This window comes from Cotesia typhae, unplaced genomic scaffold (genome assembly GCF_013202065.1).
Source record: "Cotesia typhae breed Kobodo isofemale line unplaced genomic scaffold, CoteBio_Ctyphae contig_5, whole genome shotgun sequence".
Classification (NCBI taxonomy): Eukaryota; Metazoa; Arthropoda; class Insecta; order Hymenoptera; family Braconidae; genus Cotesia; species Cotesia typhae.
The window spans coordinates 13,006,822-13,027,989 of record NW_027423757.1 but is presented as its reverse complement, the minus strand read 5'-3'; the positions used below and the strand labels follow the sequence as shown (position 1 = coordinate 13,027,989).

The window sequence follows — 21,168 nt, the reverse complement described above, 5'->3', positions numbered from 1 at the left end:
CCAATTTACTTAACAGCAACAACAACAACAACAACAACAACAACAACGCCCGAGAATTCAACACACAACACTTACGGTTGTTCGAATAATCTGACTACTCGCGCGATCACTATTAATATACTCCCTTAGTAGTTTATTCTGTAAATAAAAATATAGGTTGTGAGGATCAGTACGTCTGCATAGTATTCACTACCTGTTTATTTGTGTAATTATCAGCAAGATTATGTGTCGCTAGATTATAATTTATAATAAAAATATAAAGTAATATGTTAATAACCAAGGGCTTCTGGTTAGTGGTTTGTGTTCAGTAGCAAGTTGTCACTTGCCAACTATTAATTTCTACTTCATCAGAGAGATAACGTTGGAATTTTTTTCACCGTTTCAACTTTACACATTATTTTATCGATATTATTATTATTATTATTATTATTATTATTATTATTATTGGATATTTAATTTTCTGTAATATTATTAAGGAATAATATTTTTATTTAGAGGACTGGTTTTATTCAAAACTAAAAAAAGGAAAAAAAAAAATTGAGAGTATTTGTTAACTCAAATGTACATATATTATTTGATATAATTTTTGGTTTTTATTTAAATAATATTGATGGTATTTTGATGAGGGGGGTATTTGATTCTGATCAATACTGCTATTACATTAACCTGCTGTCATCGAACAGAAAACAGAGCAGTGATTACTACTTGATGATACCTTATGCTATAAGTTTTAAGTCTGAAGCTTAAAGTCTCAACCGGTATACGTACATATACGGATATAACGAGGGAATAATTTTTTACCTATTAAAATATCAGCTAATTACCCGTGTTCCGAGTTCCAACGTTAAGATGGCTTAACATTCTTTTCATCACATTTTTTTCAATTAACTCTGATATGTCAAGATCGAGTTATGATGATGATGATTAATATACTTCTCACTCGGTACATATGATATATAGATATGTATAAATTGGGGAATTTGGTTGTTGATCTTTGCCTTCTCCCTCACGAATTATCAATTCACTTTTTCTCGCCTAAAATTCGCTGTTAATTATTAAGTGCCCTATGAGCATTATTTGGATCCAAGCAGTACTTTGCTTATACTGTTTATACTGTTTATACTGTTTATACTGCTTATATTGCTTATACTGCTTATACTGCTTATATTACTGTCAGCCTACCGGCTAGGAACTGGTCCGGCACTGGCACGACACTTAATTTACGACCAATTAATTTGGATAAACTTGATTGAGTCGATTTAAAATCCAGAAGAAAACAAAAAAATAATATCAAGAATAAAAATAAATTCAATAAAATTTAGTTTGAAAAAATGCTAATATATATGATGTAATTTGCCATTTGTCACTCGAAGAATCTTTTCATTAAACTAACAATTTTATTAGAATCCTCTATTACTTTTTCATTATTATTACTAGTAATTTATAGACTCGCATTTTGATAAAACATATAACGATATTCTAATAGTTCAAGATGAATTTTTATAATTATTAAAGATTTTAATTTATTGTTGTTAACGGAATTAATGTCTTAAATTTAAAATACCTTGTATATCTATTCTATTTATAAATATTTATATGATACATTATCGATAAATGATGATGACTAAAATCATGTAATAAGAGTGTAATCTTTAATTTGTTTTTTTTTTCTTTATTTATAAAAATAATATTCTAGTGATGGTAAATCTACTTGAATTAAATAATATATAAGTTTTTTTTTTTTTTTTTTTTTTTTTATTTCATCGATTGTAGATATTGTTATATCTATCATAGAGGCTGTACATATATCATCAGATCATCGCTATCTAGATAAAAACTCGAATAATTAGAAATGATTAGTATTAGTTATTTAATAATAACGTCGATTAATTGAATACTTTAAATAAAACCCCTGCTCATAAAAATATATATATATATATATATATATATATATATATATATATATATATATATATATATATATATATATATATAAAATAAATAGCAAAAGACGCGGTTCTAATATACAGATGAATTTTAGATTTATAATGATGTGTTTCCGTTTATTTAATTTAATTAATAATGTGCTGTGTTTATAAAAAAGATCCTATAACAATCTACACGTATATTAATCACGTACATTACGATATACTACAATACAAATTTAATTATTTAATCATGGTTATAAAGATGCGTAATTAATAAAAAATAATAATAACAATTGAAAAGAAATATTTTGAGTTTTTTATATTATTGAAATTTTAATAGTAAGTGTGTACTCATGTGTGATAACTATTGTTGTAATTTATTTTTTCTTGTTTATATTAAATTGAATTCAATTTATGTATAAGTATAGAATAGAGGTAGAAAGGTGCGTGTTGATTTCACGCAACATTTTAATAATATATTTTAATGTTGTATTTACACTATATACAAAATTTTAATAATAATAATAATAATAATAATAATACACGGTTTATAAATGAATAATCAGTAAATGATGATGAACGATGGTGGTGGTGGTGGTGGTGGTGATGATGATGGGGTTGAATTAATATTGATAAATGATAGGCGAATAATAATAATAATAATAATAATAATAATAATAATAATAATAATAATAATAATAATAATAATAATAATAATAATAATAATAACTATTATTATTATTCAAGGTCGATGTCCAGGCGGAGTCATGAACATGGCAGCTGTTGCCGCGGCTGCGTGGCTGTGTCTGGCCATTGCTGCTGCGATAAAGGGTGGTACACCACCGGGAGTGCCGGGTGGACCGACTCCAGCTGAGAACATCAGACCCGTGCTAAAACTTGGATGTAATAATGGTCTTGCGGATAATCTCAGCTTTTCTATTTCCGCCTCTTGCAGTCGTTTCGCTTTTGCCCGTCGATTTTGAAACCATATTTTTACCTTAAATAATTAATATAAACGATAGAACAATACATCATAATAATAATAATAATAATAATAATAATAATAATAATAATAATAATAATAATAATTATTATTATTATTATTATTATTATTATTATTATATATTACCTGTGTCTCAGTCAAATGGAGTGATGATGAAAATTCAGCTCTCTCGGCAATTGTCAGATACTGCTTTTCTCTAAACTTTTTTTCAAGAGATAAAAGTTGTTGGGTGGTAAATGGAGTTCTTGGCTTTCGATTTGGTTTGTGTTTCCTCAAGGTACATCTCACCGGTCCTGGTCCAGGTCCTGGTAATCTCAGATCTTCTTAAATTAAACAAAAAAAAAAAAAAAAAATATATATATATATATATATATATTTAGAAGAAAAGGAGAAACCGGACTGGCGTGGATAGTAGTTGTAATACGGGTATTCCTGAATCGGTAACAATTATTACAAAGTAGAGACCGCCAATTAACGTCTGCCCGATGGGTGAAAAGAAGTAAGGCGCGATGTCGGGCTATCTGTCACACTGTGACATCGTTAAATCTCAACATTCAACCATTTAACCATTCAGCCTGTGTATATTTTTTATTTTCATTTATTAACCATTATTATTAGAGTATTATTTATCAAATATATTGGTTTATATATTAATTGATTTATTGATATGGTGTGGATTATAGCTATTAATGGTTTAAAGTGTTGAGCATAAAGTATAGAGTACAGAGTACAGAGTACAGAGTATGAATCCATTGAGAGCGTGGCACAACTGCCTAGCCGGTGCAGCAGGATCACCAAGCGACGAGTGTTTTTCCCTTGCGCTAATTAATTCCCGTTAATTACCGGGCAAGAGAAACGTCGTGGGTACACGAGCACGATCGAGTTGCGAGATTCATCCGGGATACAAATTACACGAGGTTGTGTCTTGCATAACCAATTCTTTCTCTTTCTTTATTTCTTTACATACACAATCACACAAACACCTATAATATAGTATACATGAACAAACTTAAATATACATTACTTTATGCGACACTACTTTTTTTTTTTTTTTTTTTTCAATTTCTCTTTATTATATAGATAGCAACTGAAGGAATACCTGTTTTAGATTTATTTTACTCCTGTCTACATGATTAAATTCTCGAATATCGAATATTTGACATTTTTAATAGGTGTTATTGCACGATTATCATTATACACTGCTAATTGTATTTTCACACGCGCTATTAATATTCTTATTATTTTATTAATCATGTTTATAATAATTAAAATTATATTATTATTAAGTGATTTTAATATATATTTATAATTTTGGGATATCAGCAAGGTAATGGATAAAGTATACATTTAAAATTATTGAGTAGTTTTATTTAGTTTATATTGAATAAGTTAGTGTCAAGTGTTTTATATTTAATACGAGATTTCTTTCTAGGAATTGGTTATACCGTGGAGATAGTTTTTTTAAGTTTCTTTAAAAAAAAAAAAAAAAAAAAAAAAAAAAAAAAAAAAGACGCGACACGACTACTACATATATTTATATATAATCACGTGAGTTTATTTTTTATTTAATTATATTATCATATCGAAAAAGATAATTGTGATAATTATTTAGAACGAAAAATGAAAAAGAGTTTATGATTGTGGATATATCCCGATAAAGGATAATTACTTTGATATATATAGAATAATCAGAGGATATGTATATGTATATATAAATTACAAGTGACTGATGAGCAAAACGGATCCATTTACTTGTGCTGTCTGTCAATTGTCATCATCAGAGTTAACCAAGTAATGCTACTGTTGAATCGTTTGTGTATGTGTGTATGTGTGTACAGACTAACTGCTTTCTGATCGATTCGCATCATCACACGCGCGTGGAAGCTCCTATAAATGTCAACGTCAACGATAACGAGCATTCCACAAATAATCCCCATGTAATCTCATTGCGGATTGCGGATTGCGGTTGTGATCTGTATCCATCTCTCTCTCTCTCTCTCTCTCTCTCTCTCTGTCTTGTATACGATATTCCCAACTTTTATTGTTGCTATTGCTATTGCTGCTGTTGTTGTTATATATATATATATATATATATATATATATATATATATATATATATATATATATATATATATATATATATATATATGTATAAATGTATATATATATAGATATTGAATGGTAATCCGGGGCGGTTCTCACCGTTTGGACTAGTGGGTCCACCTTGGGGCGTGTACAGATGTCCATGCGGATTATGAGGATGTGGAGGTGGGGGTAGCCACGCGAAACTGGCGAGGGAATGCGGAAATCCTGCGGGTGACCATCCGGATGCTGTTGGTGGAGTTCCCAAGTAAGATCCTGTTGCCGCGGCTGCTGCTGCCGCAGCTGCTGCTACAGCATTTGTAATACCAGATTGTCTTTGAACGCCAGGATGAATTGGTTGTGGTACCACTGGTGTTGATTTTTCTTTTTTTATAATACGTTTATTATTTCCTTGGTGATTATTATCCCCCTCATCATCCTCCTGTTCCTCCTCCTCTTCATCTTCCTCATCGTGTAGCTCAATTTCTTTATCATTGTCATTATCATTATCATTGTCAAGCTCATTTTCATTATTGCGATTATAATTATTGTGATTTATAAGATGATCATGATCTAACATATCATCAGCATCATCTGAATCCATAACATTGAGATCCTCAGATCTTGATCCTGGACTGGGACACTGATGAGTCTCTATCAGTCTGTCATTTATTGATGAATTTTTTATCACCAAATCATTCTCACCACAATTTTCTTCTTTTTCTTCTCTATCTTCAAGCAATGATTGTGGTGCTTCCGAGTCACTTTTCTCTGATATATCTGCTTGTAAACGAACTCTCAAAATCGGAGAGTCTCTTCTTTTTCTTCTTCTTCGTCTTGTTCTTCTTCTTTCATCATCATCATTATCATCATCATTATCATCATCATCATCATCATCATCATCATTATCATTATCGTCTTGCTCCTGATCTTCTCCTTCTTTATCGTTATCATCATCCTCACTGAATTCTTTATTATGATTATAATTGTTACTATCAACACTAATATGTGATTGCTTTTCAGTTTCATAATTACTAAAATTATCATTTCCAATGGATAATCGTTCGTCTGTAGCTGCAGTTGTCATTCGAACAATAGCAGAAACAGAAGTATTAATAGCAGCAGAAGTACTATTACCAGTGCTAGTGGTACCGACGGGCGATGAACAACAATCTTGGTTTACTACTACTGTATCTCTGCATTTTGATGATGATAAATTTTTAACAATATTATTTGATCTAGATGATATAACAGCCAGATCTGATCCACAAGAATTATTAACATTATTATGGTAATGATTATTGTCACTGCTGCTACTACTACTATTATTGTTAATGTTATTATTATTATTATTATTATTACTATTTTGCTGGTGGTGGTGATGATGATGTTGTTGTTGATGATGATGATGATGATGATGATGGTGATGAAAAGTAGAAAATCCAGAAATATTATTGTGTTGCGTTAAAGGACTCAAACGAGCGAGTAATTGACGGCTTTGTAAACTTCTTTGACGTTCCTGTTCTATAATAAGTAGATCCCTATATCTTCGAGCCTCGTCCTGATTATGGAACAATAATTGTTGATTGGTGAAATTTTTATCAGATACTTCGATCGAGGATAAATTATTATCATTATCATCACTGTTACAAAAATTTTTTATGTTAACAGATGATTTTTTAGTACCACTCAACAACGCGTCAACACTAAAATTTATTTTACCACTGCGAGGTTTTGGATTAGACACAGTAGCAGAAGTAGCTCCACTTGCCATTTCACTGTTTTCTGAAATACTTACACCAATAATGCCACAACTTACACCATCAACTACTGCACCATCAATTATTGAACCAGAACAACCATAGACTGATGTTACTGGTGTTAGTGATTCAACACATGCACTTGCACTGGCACTTTCGAGACCACTGCCAAGAGCATCATCACAACAACAATCATTATTATCATCATCACCATTATTATCACTTTTATTATTAATATTTAGGGTAATATTATCATCCTGATAGACATTTGTTTCGGATTTATTATCACTCATACCACAGGCTAATTATTTTTCTTTTTTAACTTTTAATTATATATTATCAACCTCTGTCTGTTGGCATTCGTGAAAAATTTATTGTAACTAGTATTGTATGAAGGAGTAGTTTATCGTTATCGTTATTTATTATTATCATTAGACACTCTTAAAATGTATAGATAATGTAAATGCATGGTAAATATAACATATAAAGGTGTATTGTTAATGAAATTAGTATTATGTATTAATGGATAAATCGATATATATATATATATATATATATATATATATATATATATATATATATATATATATATATATATATAATTATGTATGTATATATGTATTACTGTTGTGGCCGGTTCAGTCGCGTAAACGGCACTGATTATGAGCTTGTAGTCACCAGTAGCGAAAACCCCGCGACCTCGACGTGGTGTACCGCCCCCGCGGAACCTGGTGGACCAGTTCCAGTACCAACACCGCTATGCTCAACCAATGCTGTGCTCCTTGTGCTTATGGTGCTTCTGGTGCTTCTGGTGCTTCTGGTGGTTGGGACAGCCGTTTTATCCGTGGGCGTAACCCTCACTTGCTTTTCTGCCAATCGAATTTGTTGCCCGTGAATTAAACACCACCCTATTTCACCTTCCATTTTCATTTTCATTTTCATTCATTTGTATATCTCTATACCTATATACCTATATAATATAATATAATAAAATATATATAATATGCATCACCATCACTATTATACTACTTTAGTGAGCGACACAATCAAATAACACTGTGTATAATAATAGTATATATTTTATCATTAGGAACAATTGCTAATAAAACAATAAATACTATATATGCATTGATGTATATTTGGTACATACCGACCTAATGATTATTCTAATTGGTTAATTTATATGTCTCAACTAAAAATATTTCATTTGTATTGAATTTAATTAAATATTATCAAAATCGTGTTTGGATTTATTTAAAACAAAATTCCAAGTTTTAAAATATAAAAAAAAAATAATCGAGATGTGATAAATATTATGCAGATAATAGCTAGCGTCTATTAACTGTCCTGAATCAACCCTAGTAGTTAGTGAATCGTTGATAATCGTTGACAATCCAGTTTAGATACAAAATGGCTGTCATTTAGGAAGGATTAATGGCCCAAAATGGTATTATTATATATTATATATTATATTATACAGGGTCAGATGTATAGGGCAGATGCGTTGAAAAAGATCTTTAAATTCGAAAATAAATGAGTCAAGTTGGTGATGCTCCCTTTGACACATTATTTGCCCCACTCATTTAGTTTCACGTTAATATCTATTAGAGGACAGTATATCTATTCTATTTAATAAATAAATATATATATATATATATATATATAAAATCAGTGTGTGGATTCGGATAATAGTTAATAGGGGAATAAAGAGAATAATAAGGGGGATGTTCCTACTAGTTATATACCTTATCCACCATCATGCTTTTTACTATTATTTTTTTTATTCTCATATTTCTTGACTGTTTGCATGGGATAAATCTGATGGAATTGTGGACAGCATTGAGACAGATTCTTTACTGTCAAAAAATTAAATACATATATATATATATATATATAAGAGGGAGAAAAATCTTTGGAGCTCAACTAAACCGTGTAAGGTTATATTTTACCAATATACACCATATTTTATTATTATTATTATTATTATTATTATTATTATTATTATATCAACTGAGTATGCGCAAACCGTTTATAATACAATAATATTAAGTCATTGTCGAGCGTTTAGTTCAGCGTTTCATGGTTGAGCGACTACCCTTTTATATATACAAGTATACAAGTATACAATTATATATGAGTATCTATTTATTTGTATGGTATACAATTCAAGAGTTCTTAAAGTGAGTAAAAGTCATATTATATCTACTTAAAAGTAACTCTATTAAATACATTATTCAAATAAATTCATTACAATGATAATGATGATGTCTATTCAATTAAAAATACATACATGGGTATACTATATAATCAACTTTTACTTTATTTATCAATTCTGTTAAATTCAATAATAATAATCACAATAATTATTTTCTCCCATGCTTCCCACGTATAACAACACTACCCCTTGTTGATTCACCTCATCGTAAAACTGTTATAAATTTTATATAATTTAATGTTTTATAAATATCTATTAAATCGATAAATCACAAAAAGAAAGAAAAAATATTTAATTGATGGATATATTGATACGCACCAATGAACTTTTTAACCTTTTTATATTATTAAAAAAAATACTATTTGCTATATATATGGGTATAGTTCTCTATTTTTTTTTTTTTTTTTTTTTTCATCTGAGATACTATAAATATTGAGTTGATAAATAATAAATTTGCAACATGGTATTTTATATACACACAGAATGTATACATGGAAAAATTAAAAAATTTAAATAAAGGACTGACGCGAGCTATTAGGCTATTAGGCTATTACGCGGTATAAAGTTAGAGTTTGTAAAAGTACGGTAAAGAGAATATAAATGTTACCGTAATAATCATAAATATTATATATAGATAATAATACTAGGTACGAGAGATGATAGATACAAAACAGTGACTTGAGTCGACTTGAATAGACTTATGGACGACTTAGGAGAATAATGTTGGTGGTCGGTTGTTTTACACGCAACCCCTTTCATGTTACTGACATTCTAATCCAATTTGTAAATCCTTTTCCTGTACTTACTAAGCTACTTTATATACAGTCAATCGTTTGTTGGCTTGCTAGTTTGTTTTAAAATATATATATATATATACTTTTTAAGCTCTATTATTTAATATTTGTCCAACATTTTACAATAATTTATACAAATTCAATTGATACTATTTCTATTTTATTTTATTAAAATCAATTTAATTAAAAGATTAGTGTATATTTTGTATATCAATAAATAATTGAAAAAAGATGGTTTTTTTTTCCCTTCAATCTACTATCGAATTACATACTGTAATATTTATTAAGAAATAAATTTATAAAAAAATTTAAGACACATAAAAAAAAATTAGATTATATATACATATATTGATGAATATAAATTAATAATAAATTGCTACTTAGTAAGATATTTTTTTGTCAAGTTTCGTAATCTTTTTGATCGGTATACTACACTACAGTGTATATTTACAGCTAAATTATTTGATGACTCAATACATAATTTATAATTTTATCATTTTTGTTTCGGTAAATTTATTATTACAAGATGGTTATTAAAATTGTTATCAACCAATAATACACTAATACATACATATATAAATATGTAGAAAAAAACACTATATCAAGTTAGATAAGTATTATATATATATATTTAATATTTTTAACGATATGAGATAGATGTTTTTTATTTAACAAAAAAAATATATATATTTAACTTGGAGATGTTTATTTCTTAATTATTACTTATTTTATATATAATAAGTTAAAAAAAAAAAACAAATTTAATTAATGATTAGTGATAATACTGAAATTAATAATAAATTTTAATATATACATATTATCAAGTATAACATTATGGTTTAATTATGTAATATAATAATAATTGTAAGTAAGTAAATAAATAAATAAAATTGAAATGATAAATATAAGTAATTTAGCGTAAAGTGAGTTTGTTTTTCATTATAAAGCAAGCATTAATTGGCAGTGACTAATTGCCTTATATTATCAATAAGTTATCATGACCTTTTGGCATTCCTTTATAAATATATTAAATATAAACAACGATTTCTGTTCTGCATAGATTATTTCAGTGAATTAAGTTCAACTATACTCGCTATTTAAAAAAAGTAGTTTTTACTTCAATATATTCTAATAATTTTATTAGTATTTAATTTGGAGTTTGATGTTTTATAATTTTTTCGAGAGTATATTTAAAAAAAAAAAAAGAATAATTAATGAAAAATATTAAAAAAAAAAAAAAAAAATTTGATGTATATACAGATCTAGTTAGATGCAGGTTAACTTAATTTTAAGTGTCAAGCGTTAATAAGATTGCCCCTGAACTAAAATATATGGTATATTGTATTATTTCTAGTGCAACCACGCCCTGGCGTCGCGCCGGGATGAAATTTGAACGTCTGGTGTACTGTACTGGTTTAAACTTTGAAAGATATATATCACCCTTGTCGGGGACATAAATTTTAAACGTCCTCATAAATACGGAAAATTAATTGATTTTAATAATTGGAAAACATTTAAATTAACAACCATCTTATTTAAGTCTTTCCGACTCGTTAATATTGATATATGTATATATGTATTAATAAGTGAGTGGATATAAAAGTAATCATTTGTCATTTGTCCGGAAGTACTCACTACATATTATTTTTTTATGATAATATTATCATTGCTTTTCAGTAAAAAATTATGTTATATATTCTTAAGATAATAATCATTTCAGTTTATTTATTTATTTATTTATTTTTTTTTTGAGATCAAGTAATGCGACAATAAATATTACTACCTATGGTATATAGTAAAAAACAAGATTATTGTCAGGTGAAACTAATTTTTAGTGGAAACTTGTAACGATTTTCTTTTTCAACAGTCCGTCACGCATCCAGGTAATTGTTTAGTGATCAATCGTAATAGTTGAAAAGATAAATAATGCTTGTTCGATATAATTGAAAAAGGGAATTAGAAAATTTTTTTCTTATCATTCTGTACGCACTTATGTGAACACAATCACGGTGGTTTATCAGTATAAATATTAAGTATGTAATATATATTAAAGCCGATAAAATATTATTATTTCATTTTTATTTACTCTCTCATCACTTTTATATACCGCGCTGTTAAAAGCCCTTTTAAAAGTTTATACATATATTTTTAAATATAAATTATATATGGTCATGTTGTACATATTTTGTAGTGAAGCAGACCGATTTATAAATCGCTATATGTATATATGTATACATAAAATTTATTAAGTATAATTTTGAATGGGCCCAAATTGAATCTGATTTAAGTACAATACAACATTGTGATGACCCGCAGTCTCGGCAGTCTTGGCAGCTTCGGTATATGGTCTTTAGCTTGAGCTATACCACGGTCTTGACGAACTCTGAATGCGCATCGCTTTATTCAATCGAGAAAGAAAGATGAAGAAAAAATATCGCGCACGTGCTGTGGTGTTAAATAGTCGTGATCAAATCATAATCATGTTTTGTGTTGATGTTGAATGTATATAACGGGTGAGACTTGTACATACATACACACGTGCATACATATATATATATATATATATATATATATATATATATATATAATGATCCAATAGGATATACCATTCATATTCACTCCAATATACAATATACAATATACCATCATATAACATACGTTTACGTCAAAGATAAATTTTTCAAATAATGAGAGTTAATTGAGATATGACTAAGCTTAATATATCTTTATAATTACAAGAATCAGTAATAATTTATATTTTTTATAAATATCTGGATCCAATTAATGTGTATCATTTCAATTCAACTGGACTGACGGAAAAATTTTTCTGCTCAATTAAAACTTTTTTTGCCAATCTACAAGTTCTATTTAAATTTGGGCAAATAACATATTTAAAATAATGTATATTGTATAGGTGGATAACATTTAATATTAATTGTGTATGTATATAATAATGATTATCAGTGAGTCTTGTCTGAAAGCTAAAAAAAGCTTTTTGCACAAGTCTCAGTATATACATATACATTATATGTGTAGTATAACTTGAATGATATATAGAGAGGTTTGTTGTCCTGGTCCAGGAATAAGAGACACATTTATGACCCAATCAACGTAGTATTCAAACATAGAGAGTCACACCTTGTAGGTTGAATGCGGTTTTTCAAGAGCGATGCATGCGGTTATAGGTGCTCATATTGTGCTGTATTTTTAAAACCAGCGGGTAGTATTATTATATTTATATACAATGTTTAAGTTCTCAGAGCAATATTATTCTATGAGTGTATTGTCCACGTGCCTTTATCTATTTTTTCATTTTTTGTATTCTTCATCCCTCATTACTATCATATTATATATCAGTATTACAATGATATACCACTTTCCTTAAATTTTATTTTATATACAATTTTTTTTTTCGCTTCTATACAGATTAGAGTACGGGAAAGATTTAATAGACCGAATAAAATAGTTACTATTTAACCAATAATAATAATAATAATAATAATAATAATAATAATAATAATAATAATAATAATAATAATAATAATAATATACCTACTAAGGCAAATAAGGAGATATTAATATATAAATATAATGGTACTTTTTAACGTAGAGTCAACCAGGTGTTGGTGGTCATAATATATTATTGTTATTATAATACACATATTTTTCAAGTGTGTAGAGGGACTCTCGAAGTGATGATACTCCCGCAATCTGGCACTACCGTCACGCTCCTTATATACAGTATATATATATATATATATATATATATATATATTATTTATAGTCACCTTAATTTGCCTCATTGACTAAATTTTTTTTATGCAAGTAAATGACTCTTTAATGCATATATATATATATATATATATATATATATATATATATATATATTGTAATTTATTTAAATAGATACAATAATAATAAATCTTTAAATCTTTAATGATGTATTGGAGAAAAGAAAATAAATAAAATTATATTATTGTAATAATAATAATAATAATAATAATAATAATAATAATAATAATAATAATTGTGATTGAATAGGTATTTAGTTTTACTATATAGATATGGTTGTATATATGTATATAGTGAAAATTACTGAATAATTGTTTGAAGAGAGTGCAAGTTTAACAAATGACCGAGAGTGTAAAAGCTATTAAGAGTCAAAGAACTTTATAATGCTTCGCGGAAGAGACTAATAGAAAAACTTGTAGAAGGCAGGCATGCAGCAGCAGCAGCAGCAGCACCACCACCATCACTAACATACCATCACCTGCTCATATATATACGTTTGTTGTTTCGGTGTAGTTTTCCTCTCAGCATGGACTATTCGTATTATAAGGACTGCTCAATTTCACTCTTTTATTAAACTGCATGCTCAATTTTACCCACTTGAAAATTCAAAAGAATTTTCAAAAAAATATCATTATAATCCGTGTCGAAAGAGCATTTTTTTTTTTTTTTTGATAAATCTTTCGTTAAATTTAAATAATAATAATAATAAATGTCAGAATTAATAATTATTATCTATATCGATATCAATTTTATTTAAAATTCTGGTAATGCTATAAATAAATTGATTGTTAATTGTTATTTGTAATTTATATTTATTCGTGTAAAATGATATAATATATTATACTGGTGAAATAATAAAATAACAATTTAACGAGAAAATAAATAATAAATTTTGTGAAATATATAATAGCAGGTATAATAGGTATTTTAGGCTTACAAGCACCAAGTCTTTTATTTCATTTAAACTTTTTATTACTTCAGTGACTTGTGACCACACAAATTTTGTATAGTATTATTGGCCTACAGTGATGATGGCAGGCAGCTGTTCTTGACTTTTCACGGAAAAAGAAAAAAAATAATACAGTCCAAGATATATATATATATATATATATATATATATATATATATATATATATATATATAATAGATATATAATAGAGGACCAAGTGGATAGAAAAGCTAGTCTGTTAAACTGCAATTACGCGGATAAAATAGCTTCAGGAGCCTATTTTACAAAAGGAGCCACTTAAACCAAACTTTTCTCAATAGATCCTTCAGTCCCCTGTTATTTTATTATATTTTTCTTTTTCTTTTCTTTTTGACAATGACACCGAGACGAATTGGCTCGTATATATAGGTGATTCTTTATTGTTAAAAAAATTTGCCGTTTTTTGGTTAAAGTTTTTCCAGTGAAAAATAAAAAATATAAAAGAATTATCGAATATGAGGGCGTTAGAGAAGAAATTATTCATACAATTTTAATATTACTATTATTATAAATTATTATTTCAATATAAATAATTTTAGTCCATTAAAATTTAGATAAATAAATAAATAAAGTAGTGTCACAAGTAAAAAAGTCTTTAAGAGTTTAACCACAATATAAATAACGATCTAATTTTATTATTTTTAAAAATTTACATTAACTAATTAATTGATGATAATGATTAATGGTTTGTGCTGTTATTATGTATAATAGTAAAATAGTAAATAGAGTAAATGAGGATGATTATCTGATGTAGAGCTATTAACAAGACAGATTTAGCTTTATAGTTTAGAGTTAACTATAATTAATATAAGTTATAGTTTTTTCGCTGACTCGCTATACACCATCACATCCAATAGTTTTATTTATAACGAATAACGATATCTAAAGAGCCGAAATAGTATCAACAAAGTGAATGACATACAGTATACAGTTTTGTGCTTCGTAAATTATATTTTTAGCCCTATATACAAGTGCTCTGTACCTATTAAAACTTTTGTGGATATTTTGAGTTTCAAGTACATATAGTTTAAGATATATACATTTATTATATTTGACATGTTATTTGGCATGTGTTGTTGACGACTATATATGACTCTATAGTATTTTGTGTACACATACTTTTATACTTGTTTCTAAAACATTTAAACTCCGGTCATATCAGACAATAACCCTTTGACACTGGCAGGGCGGAGGCTCTTTAAATCATGGAAGATTCATACCGTTTAGTTGCCGTCTTGTTATAAATTATCACTTATTGTTGTTATTATTATTATTATTCTATTCACGTCTTAAAACTAAAATACACATCCATAGATATATACTTTTTTTAATAAAAGATTAATTTTTTAATCACTTAATTAATATTATTTAAATTCTCATTTATATGATTAGTATTGTAGAACATTAATTAAATTTAAAAGAATTGTATTCCTAAAAAATCTGTATAATATATATTTATATTCAAATAAATATTTGTTAATATCACGCGTTTGTGGTGTATTAAAAAAAGCAACATATCATCAAAGATAAATGGAGCAACTAAAAAGAAGACGAAGAAGAAGAAGAAGAAAGGAAAAAAAAACGAGTAAAATTTGTGAAGAGATATCAATTCTCTTGGTTGGATGGCGGGTGACTCTCCACTAATAGACCGAATGTTTCTCTTTTCTTGATTCATAGCGGTTAACATATACAAACACATATAGACTCATATATATATATATATATATATATATATATATATATATATATATATTTAATTCTTTATTTGTTGTCTGGTGTGTCTTGAAGAGTCTTGAGGAGTAAGGAGTAAACTTAGAGCCCATTCAACCAAATAAAAATCTAAAAGTACATCAGAATGAGATTAAAAAAAAAAAAAAAAAAAAAAAAAAAAAAAAAAAAGGCTAAAAGAGTGGATAGGAATGAACGCATACCTCTTAATTGGAACGGTTTGCTTCGACTAAGCGATTTGGGCGGATTTCGAGGGAAATGGGCGTTAAAGTGCATCTACGAGCCATTTACAATTCCCGACATCCTCGTCGCTCGCGACCCTGTCAATGGTAATCGCTGGAATTTTGTATATGTATGTATGTATGTATGTATCGTGTGTATACATAAGTGTGACATCTGTACACACTTTGAATAAATTACTTACCCGTGGTAAAGACTTTTGCTTCTATTGTTTTTATTACTCGTTTACTCGTTCGTGTGACACATCTTATCAACTTTTAATTTTATTTTTGTGACATTATTGACATTCCTATTTATTATAAATATTATTATCCTTATTTGTACAGAAATTATCTTACTAATTAACTTTTACAATTAATTTTTCGAATAATTATAATATGAGAATGTATAGTACACTTAATAAAAATATTCTTTATGTCATAATCTTAACCCAATATTCTAATTGTTTGTTATATTATTATGTCCCGACATAATAATTATTTATTAAAAAAAATATAAGTATAAACATAAAAATAATCTACTTTTTTTTTATTGTGTTTTAACATAAAATGTGCCTTTTTTTCTTTTAGTTATTAATTTTAAGATCATTTTTTTCCTTTTATTAAATGGTAAAATGACGTGCTATAAGAGTGATTATAATTTTTTGCATCGAGACACATTTGTAAGTAATATTATATATCAGAGGTCCAGACCTAAAAAATAAATATAATAAATAAAAAAAGGCGCGCACGTCGAGTTATAATTATAATAATAATTAATCAGTATATATAAAAAAAAATATAATTAACATAAGAGTTTTTTTTGTCATCAACAATAAAAAAATAAAAAAATAATTTATTTGGGTATAGTGTAACTAATGTTTATAGAGAAACCGCTTGAAACAAAACTCTGAGGATTTAATTATAACGAGTAGGCTCTGTGTGTAATAACCAAAGTTTTAGAACGGGGCAAGTGTAATAATGATTATACGAACTACTGTGCGCGAAACGCCGAAACACATGTTTCTCTTGGATAACATTTCCTGTCGTTAAAAAGCACTTTAACTGCTGTTTCTGTTGCTGTTGCTGTTGCTGTTGCTTTTGCTGTTGCTGTTGCTGCTCCTGCTATTGATACTAGCTTACTGCTCATACTGTTTAGTTCTTTGCCTCTATTCGCTTAAAAACTCTCTTTATATCCATGTATCCTCTTCCACTTTATTCTTTTTTTTTTTTTTTTTTGCATTCTCGCGTACAATCCTTATATCTTTTTTTTTTTTTTTTTTTTTTTTAATATTTAAAATCCTATTATTCTCTCATATTATATATTATTATTCTTGCCTTTTATTTGTTTTATGTTATTGGATAGATTAAAAGAAAGTGGAGTAATCAATTGCAAAAAATATAGTTATTGAATCTTATACTGTAAATAAATCTCACAATAAATGAAAAAGGGAATAATAATTGCTTATTCACTTTAATTTGTAACTTTGTGGCATTTTTATTTAGCTCTTTAATCTATAGTGACAAGAAGCTATCTAAACAAACTATAAATCTCGGTTAAGTAATGCCTGGAAGAAAAAAAAACGAAAAAAAAAATAAAATTAAACTGTGAAAAGTATAAGATGAAAGAAACAAAAGCGAAAGATGACACCACACTAAGTGCTTTACACACGTTTTCTTAATTCTATCTTACATATACATATGTAATATGCGACGCGACGTACTAGATCATTGTCAGCAAATAAAAATAGTCATCAGAAAACACATTAAGTTATCGAATTAAGTTTAATTAAATAATAGTGTAAGCATTTACAATTATTTTAAAAATTAAAAATAAAAAAAAAAAAAAAAAAAAAAAAGGTATTATATTATATAAGAAGGAAGTTTTAGCTATGGTTAAATCCCGGTATCGGGATTGTCAAAAGGCGCCTCGAGATGAGTCTTTCTGTCTTTCACAGTCTTTCAGTCGTTTAGTCTTTTGAGCACTTAACTAGCCACGCATGGCGCGCACGTGTTTGAGGTGTCGTCGAGACGTTCTACTTGCTTACACTTATATTCAAAAATACATATGTACATTAGATATATACGTATATTTTTTTTGTATATGTTCTTTGTCTTACACATATCTCTGGGTATATTATACCTATATTTTACAGTACATATGTTATAAGTTTTAACAAGTTATGGGCTTATAACTACGACAGCAGTGGCGCTTAGTTGTCAGATTTTACAATATCCATTAATTAATTATTTAATTAAAATTAAATAACAAATAACGTTTTATTATACTTCTAAATACAAATTATTATTGTTAAGAATCTATCCGGTAATTAAATAATAATCGAATAATGGTAATAATAAAAATTTTTATTTATTTTAATAGATAAAAAAGGTTTAAATTTATACATATATAAGAAGCTTAAAAAACTGGGCTTTATATATTGTTGCAGAAAAAAAAATTATTTTAAACATGTATCAGGGGTTATTATTAAAAAAAAAGTATAATATTTTTATACAAATAAATAACATTTAAAGGATAAGGATATAGCAATAACAACAACAGCAACAATAGGAGCTAGTAGGAAAATGAAAAAAAAAAAAAAAAAAAAAAAAAAAATGGGAAGGGGAAGGGAGAAAGAGATGAGAGTGTACGCGTTTACTTTTACTGATACAAACGGGCAGTTCGAATAAGAGATTACCATCTTCCATTCGTTCGTTCCAATTATTTTGTCCAATTAAAATATCGATTTTATTTTTCGTCTCTGTTACACACAGTATACACTATTGTTATTATTGTTATTGTGATTATACATATATTAATGCCGACTTTGTTTTGCTATAGCACCCTTTATATTTTCACCGTTTTTGGATTTATTATAACATATAAATATATATATGTACGTGTATAGTTGTCACCCTCTTTAGTTGATTTAAATAATTCCTATATGTATATATATATATATATATATATATATATATATATATATATATATATATATATATATATATATATATATATATATATATATATATATATATATATATATATATTATTTAGGATATATGCCTTTTCCTTCATCGATGCTCATTCTCATTATTATATAAAATAATAATAATAATAACAACAGAGAATATATAGAGAATTAGAGGAATAAACGAAGCAAAGTATATGAATTTTGGACCACCGTGATTGCAATTTTAACGGCAATTTGACTTAAATCTCGCTTCAACGAAATAAATATACGGTTTTCATGCTCAATATACCAGACTGATGCTGATGATAATTAACCACTCTTACTCTTACTCTCATCTCTTCACTCTTCACTCTTCACTCCTCACTCTTTTATTTTTAAGACTATATTTTTTTTTTACAAATCTTATAATATTATTAATCTTACAAGTAGGATTGGTTGTTATGTGTTGAAATAAATATAAAATATTAAGTATAAACGGTTTTCTCTCGACTAGGCGATTATAGTGAGTTAGAGTAGTGACACATAGGATATAGGATATAGGATATAGGATATAATATATATAGCTAGCGGGTGGTCCTCATTATGCCAGTTTCCTCAGTCCCCACCGTGGATATTGCCTCTGCTTGTGCCTTTGCTTTTGCTGTTGCTGTTGCTGCTACTGCTACTGCTGTCTGCTATCTATTTAACGTATCGTTTGCCTTGGTAACCATCCAAATTGGCCCATCCCTCTCTTGTACTCTGTAGTATCCACACACTGATGTGATGGAGCAAATAAACAACCGCTGAAAACCTCTTATTCTCTCTTATTAACTTGCTGATATATCAAGTACCACCAACCTTTGCCTGCTATTAAATTTTACATTTTTTTTTTTTTTTTCCATTGTCTATTTGTTAAATATATTATTGTTAAATCATAAGTCATAGTAAACATTGTAAATATTTATTAAATAATATTATTAATTGATTAAAGTACAGTAAAAGTACAGATATGTTAAATCTTTTTTTTTTTTTTTATATTTACTAGATAAAATCATGTATTTTATAGCATTAAATATTTTTGTTAGAAAAATGTCGAAATAAAAATAAAAAAAAAAAAAAAAAAAAAAAAAGATTTATGTCATATATAAGTATATGTACGTGAATGAATAAATAATAATTCTGAAAGATGTGTAATATTGTGAGTAAAAGTTTTGATGATAATTAACTCGATGATGATTGCGATGAAATAATTGGTAGGGAGTGGGGAGTGGGGACATGAACTTTAGTGACCCTTTTTCCGGTCCTCATTATATATATTTATGTATCGCCGAATAAATACTAATAATATATAATGTGAAGTGATGATGATGATATTTTGTACTATAAAACTAATTTCAATAAAACTCAAATTAAAAATGTTGATTAATCTCGCATTTCCGATGACATTGTCACGTTGATCTTTGACACAATTAGTTTAATGTTAAAGATTTAAATAACCAATTGTCGAGCACGAGACTGATATATATATATATATATATATATATATATATATATATGTATTAATTATTGCGTGTGAGTTTCCCTTGACGTATACTATATTATACTACTATATAGATGTAGACAATATGTATATAAACTGACTCTTTGGTTGTTCTAATACCTACAAATAACATATATACATATATACATATTATATTAGAGTATTA

The 21,168-nt window shown here is 27.3% G+C and overlaps 1 protein-coding gene across 2 annotated transcripts; it reads right to left on the bottom strand.

Moving 5' to 3' along the window:
• Positions 1-2,047: 2,047 nt before the first annotated feature.
• On the bottom strand, positions 2,048-7,258 carry Msx (homeobox protein Msx). 2 transcript variants are annotated; one of them, XM_074248390.1, is made up of 3 exons: positions 5,134-7,258; positions 3,058-3,254; positions 2,048-2,925 (listed from the first exon to the last, which is right to left on the bottom strand). In XM_074248390.1, the coding sequence occupies exons 1-3, from the start codon at positions 7,064-7,066 to the stop codon at positions 2,671-2,673; spliced, it is 2,385 nt and encodes a 794-aa protein (XP_074104491.1). In that variant the 5' UTR covers positions 7,067-7,258; the 3' UTR covers positions 2,048-2,670. The 2 variants fall into 2 exon arrangements, with proteins under 2 accessions (XP_074104491.1, XP_074104492.1); XM_074248391.1 differs by having other exon boundaries at positions 2,053-2,925; positions 3,058-3,251; positions 5,134-7,255.
• Positions 7,259-21,168: the final 13,910 nt, after the last annotated feature.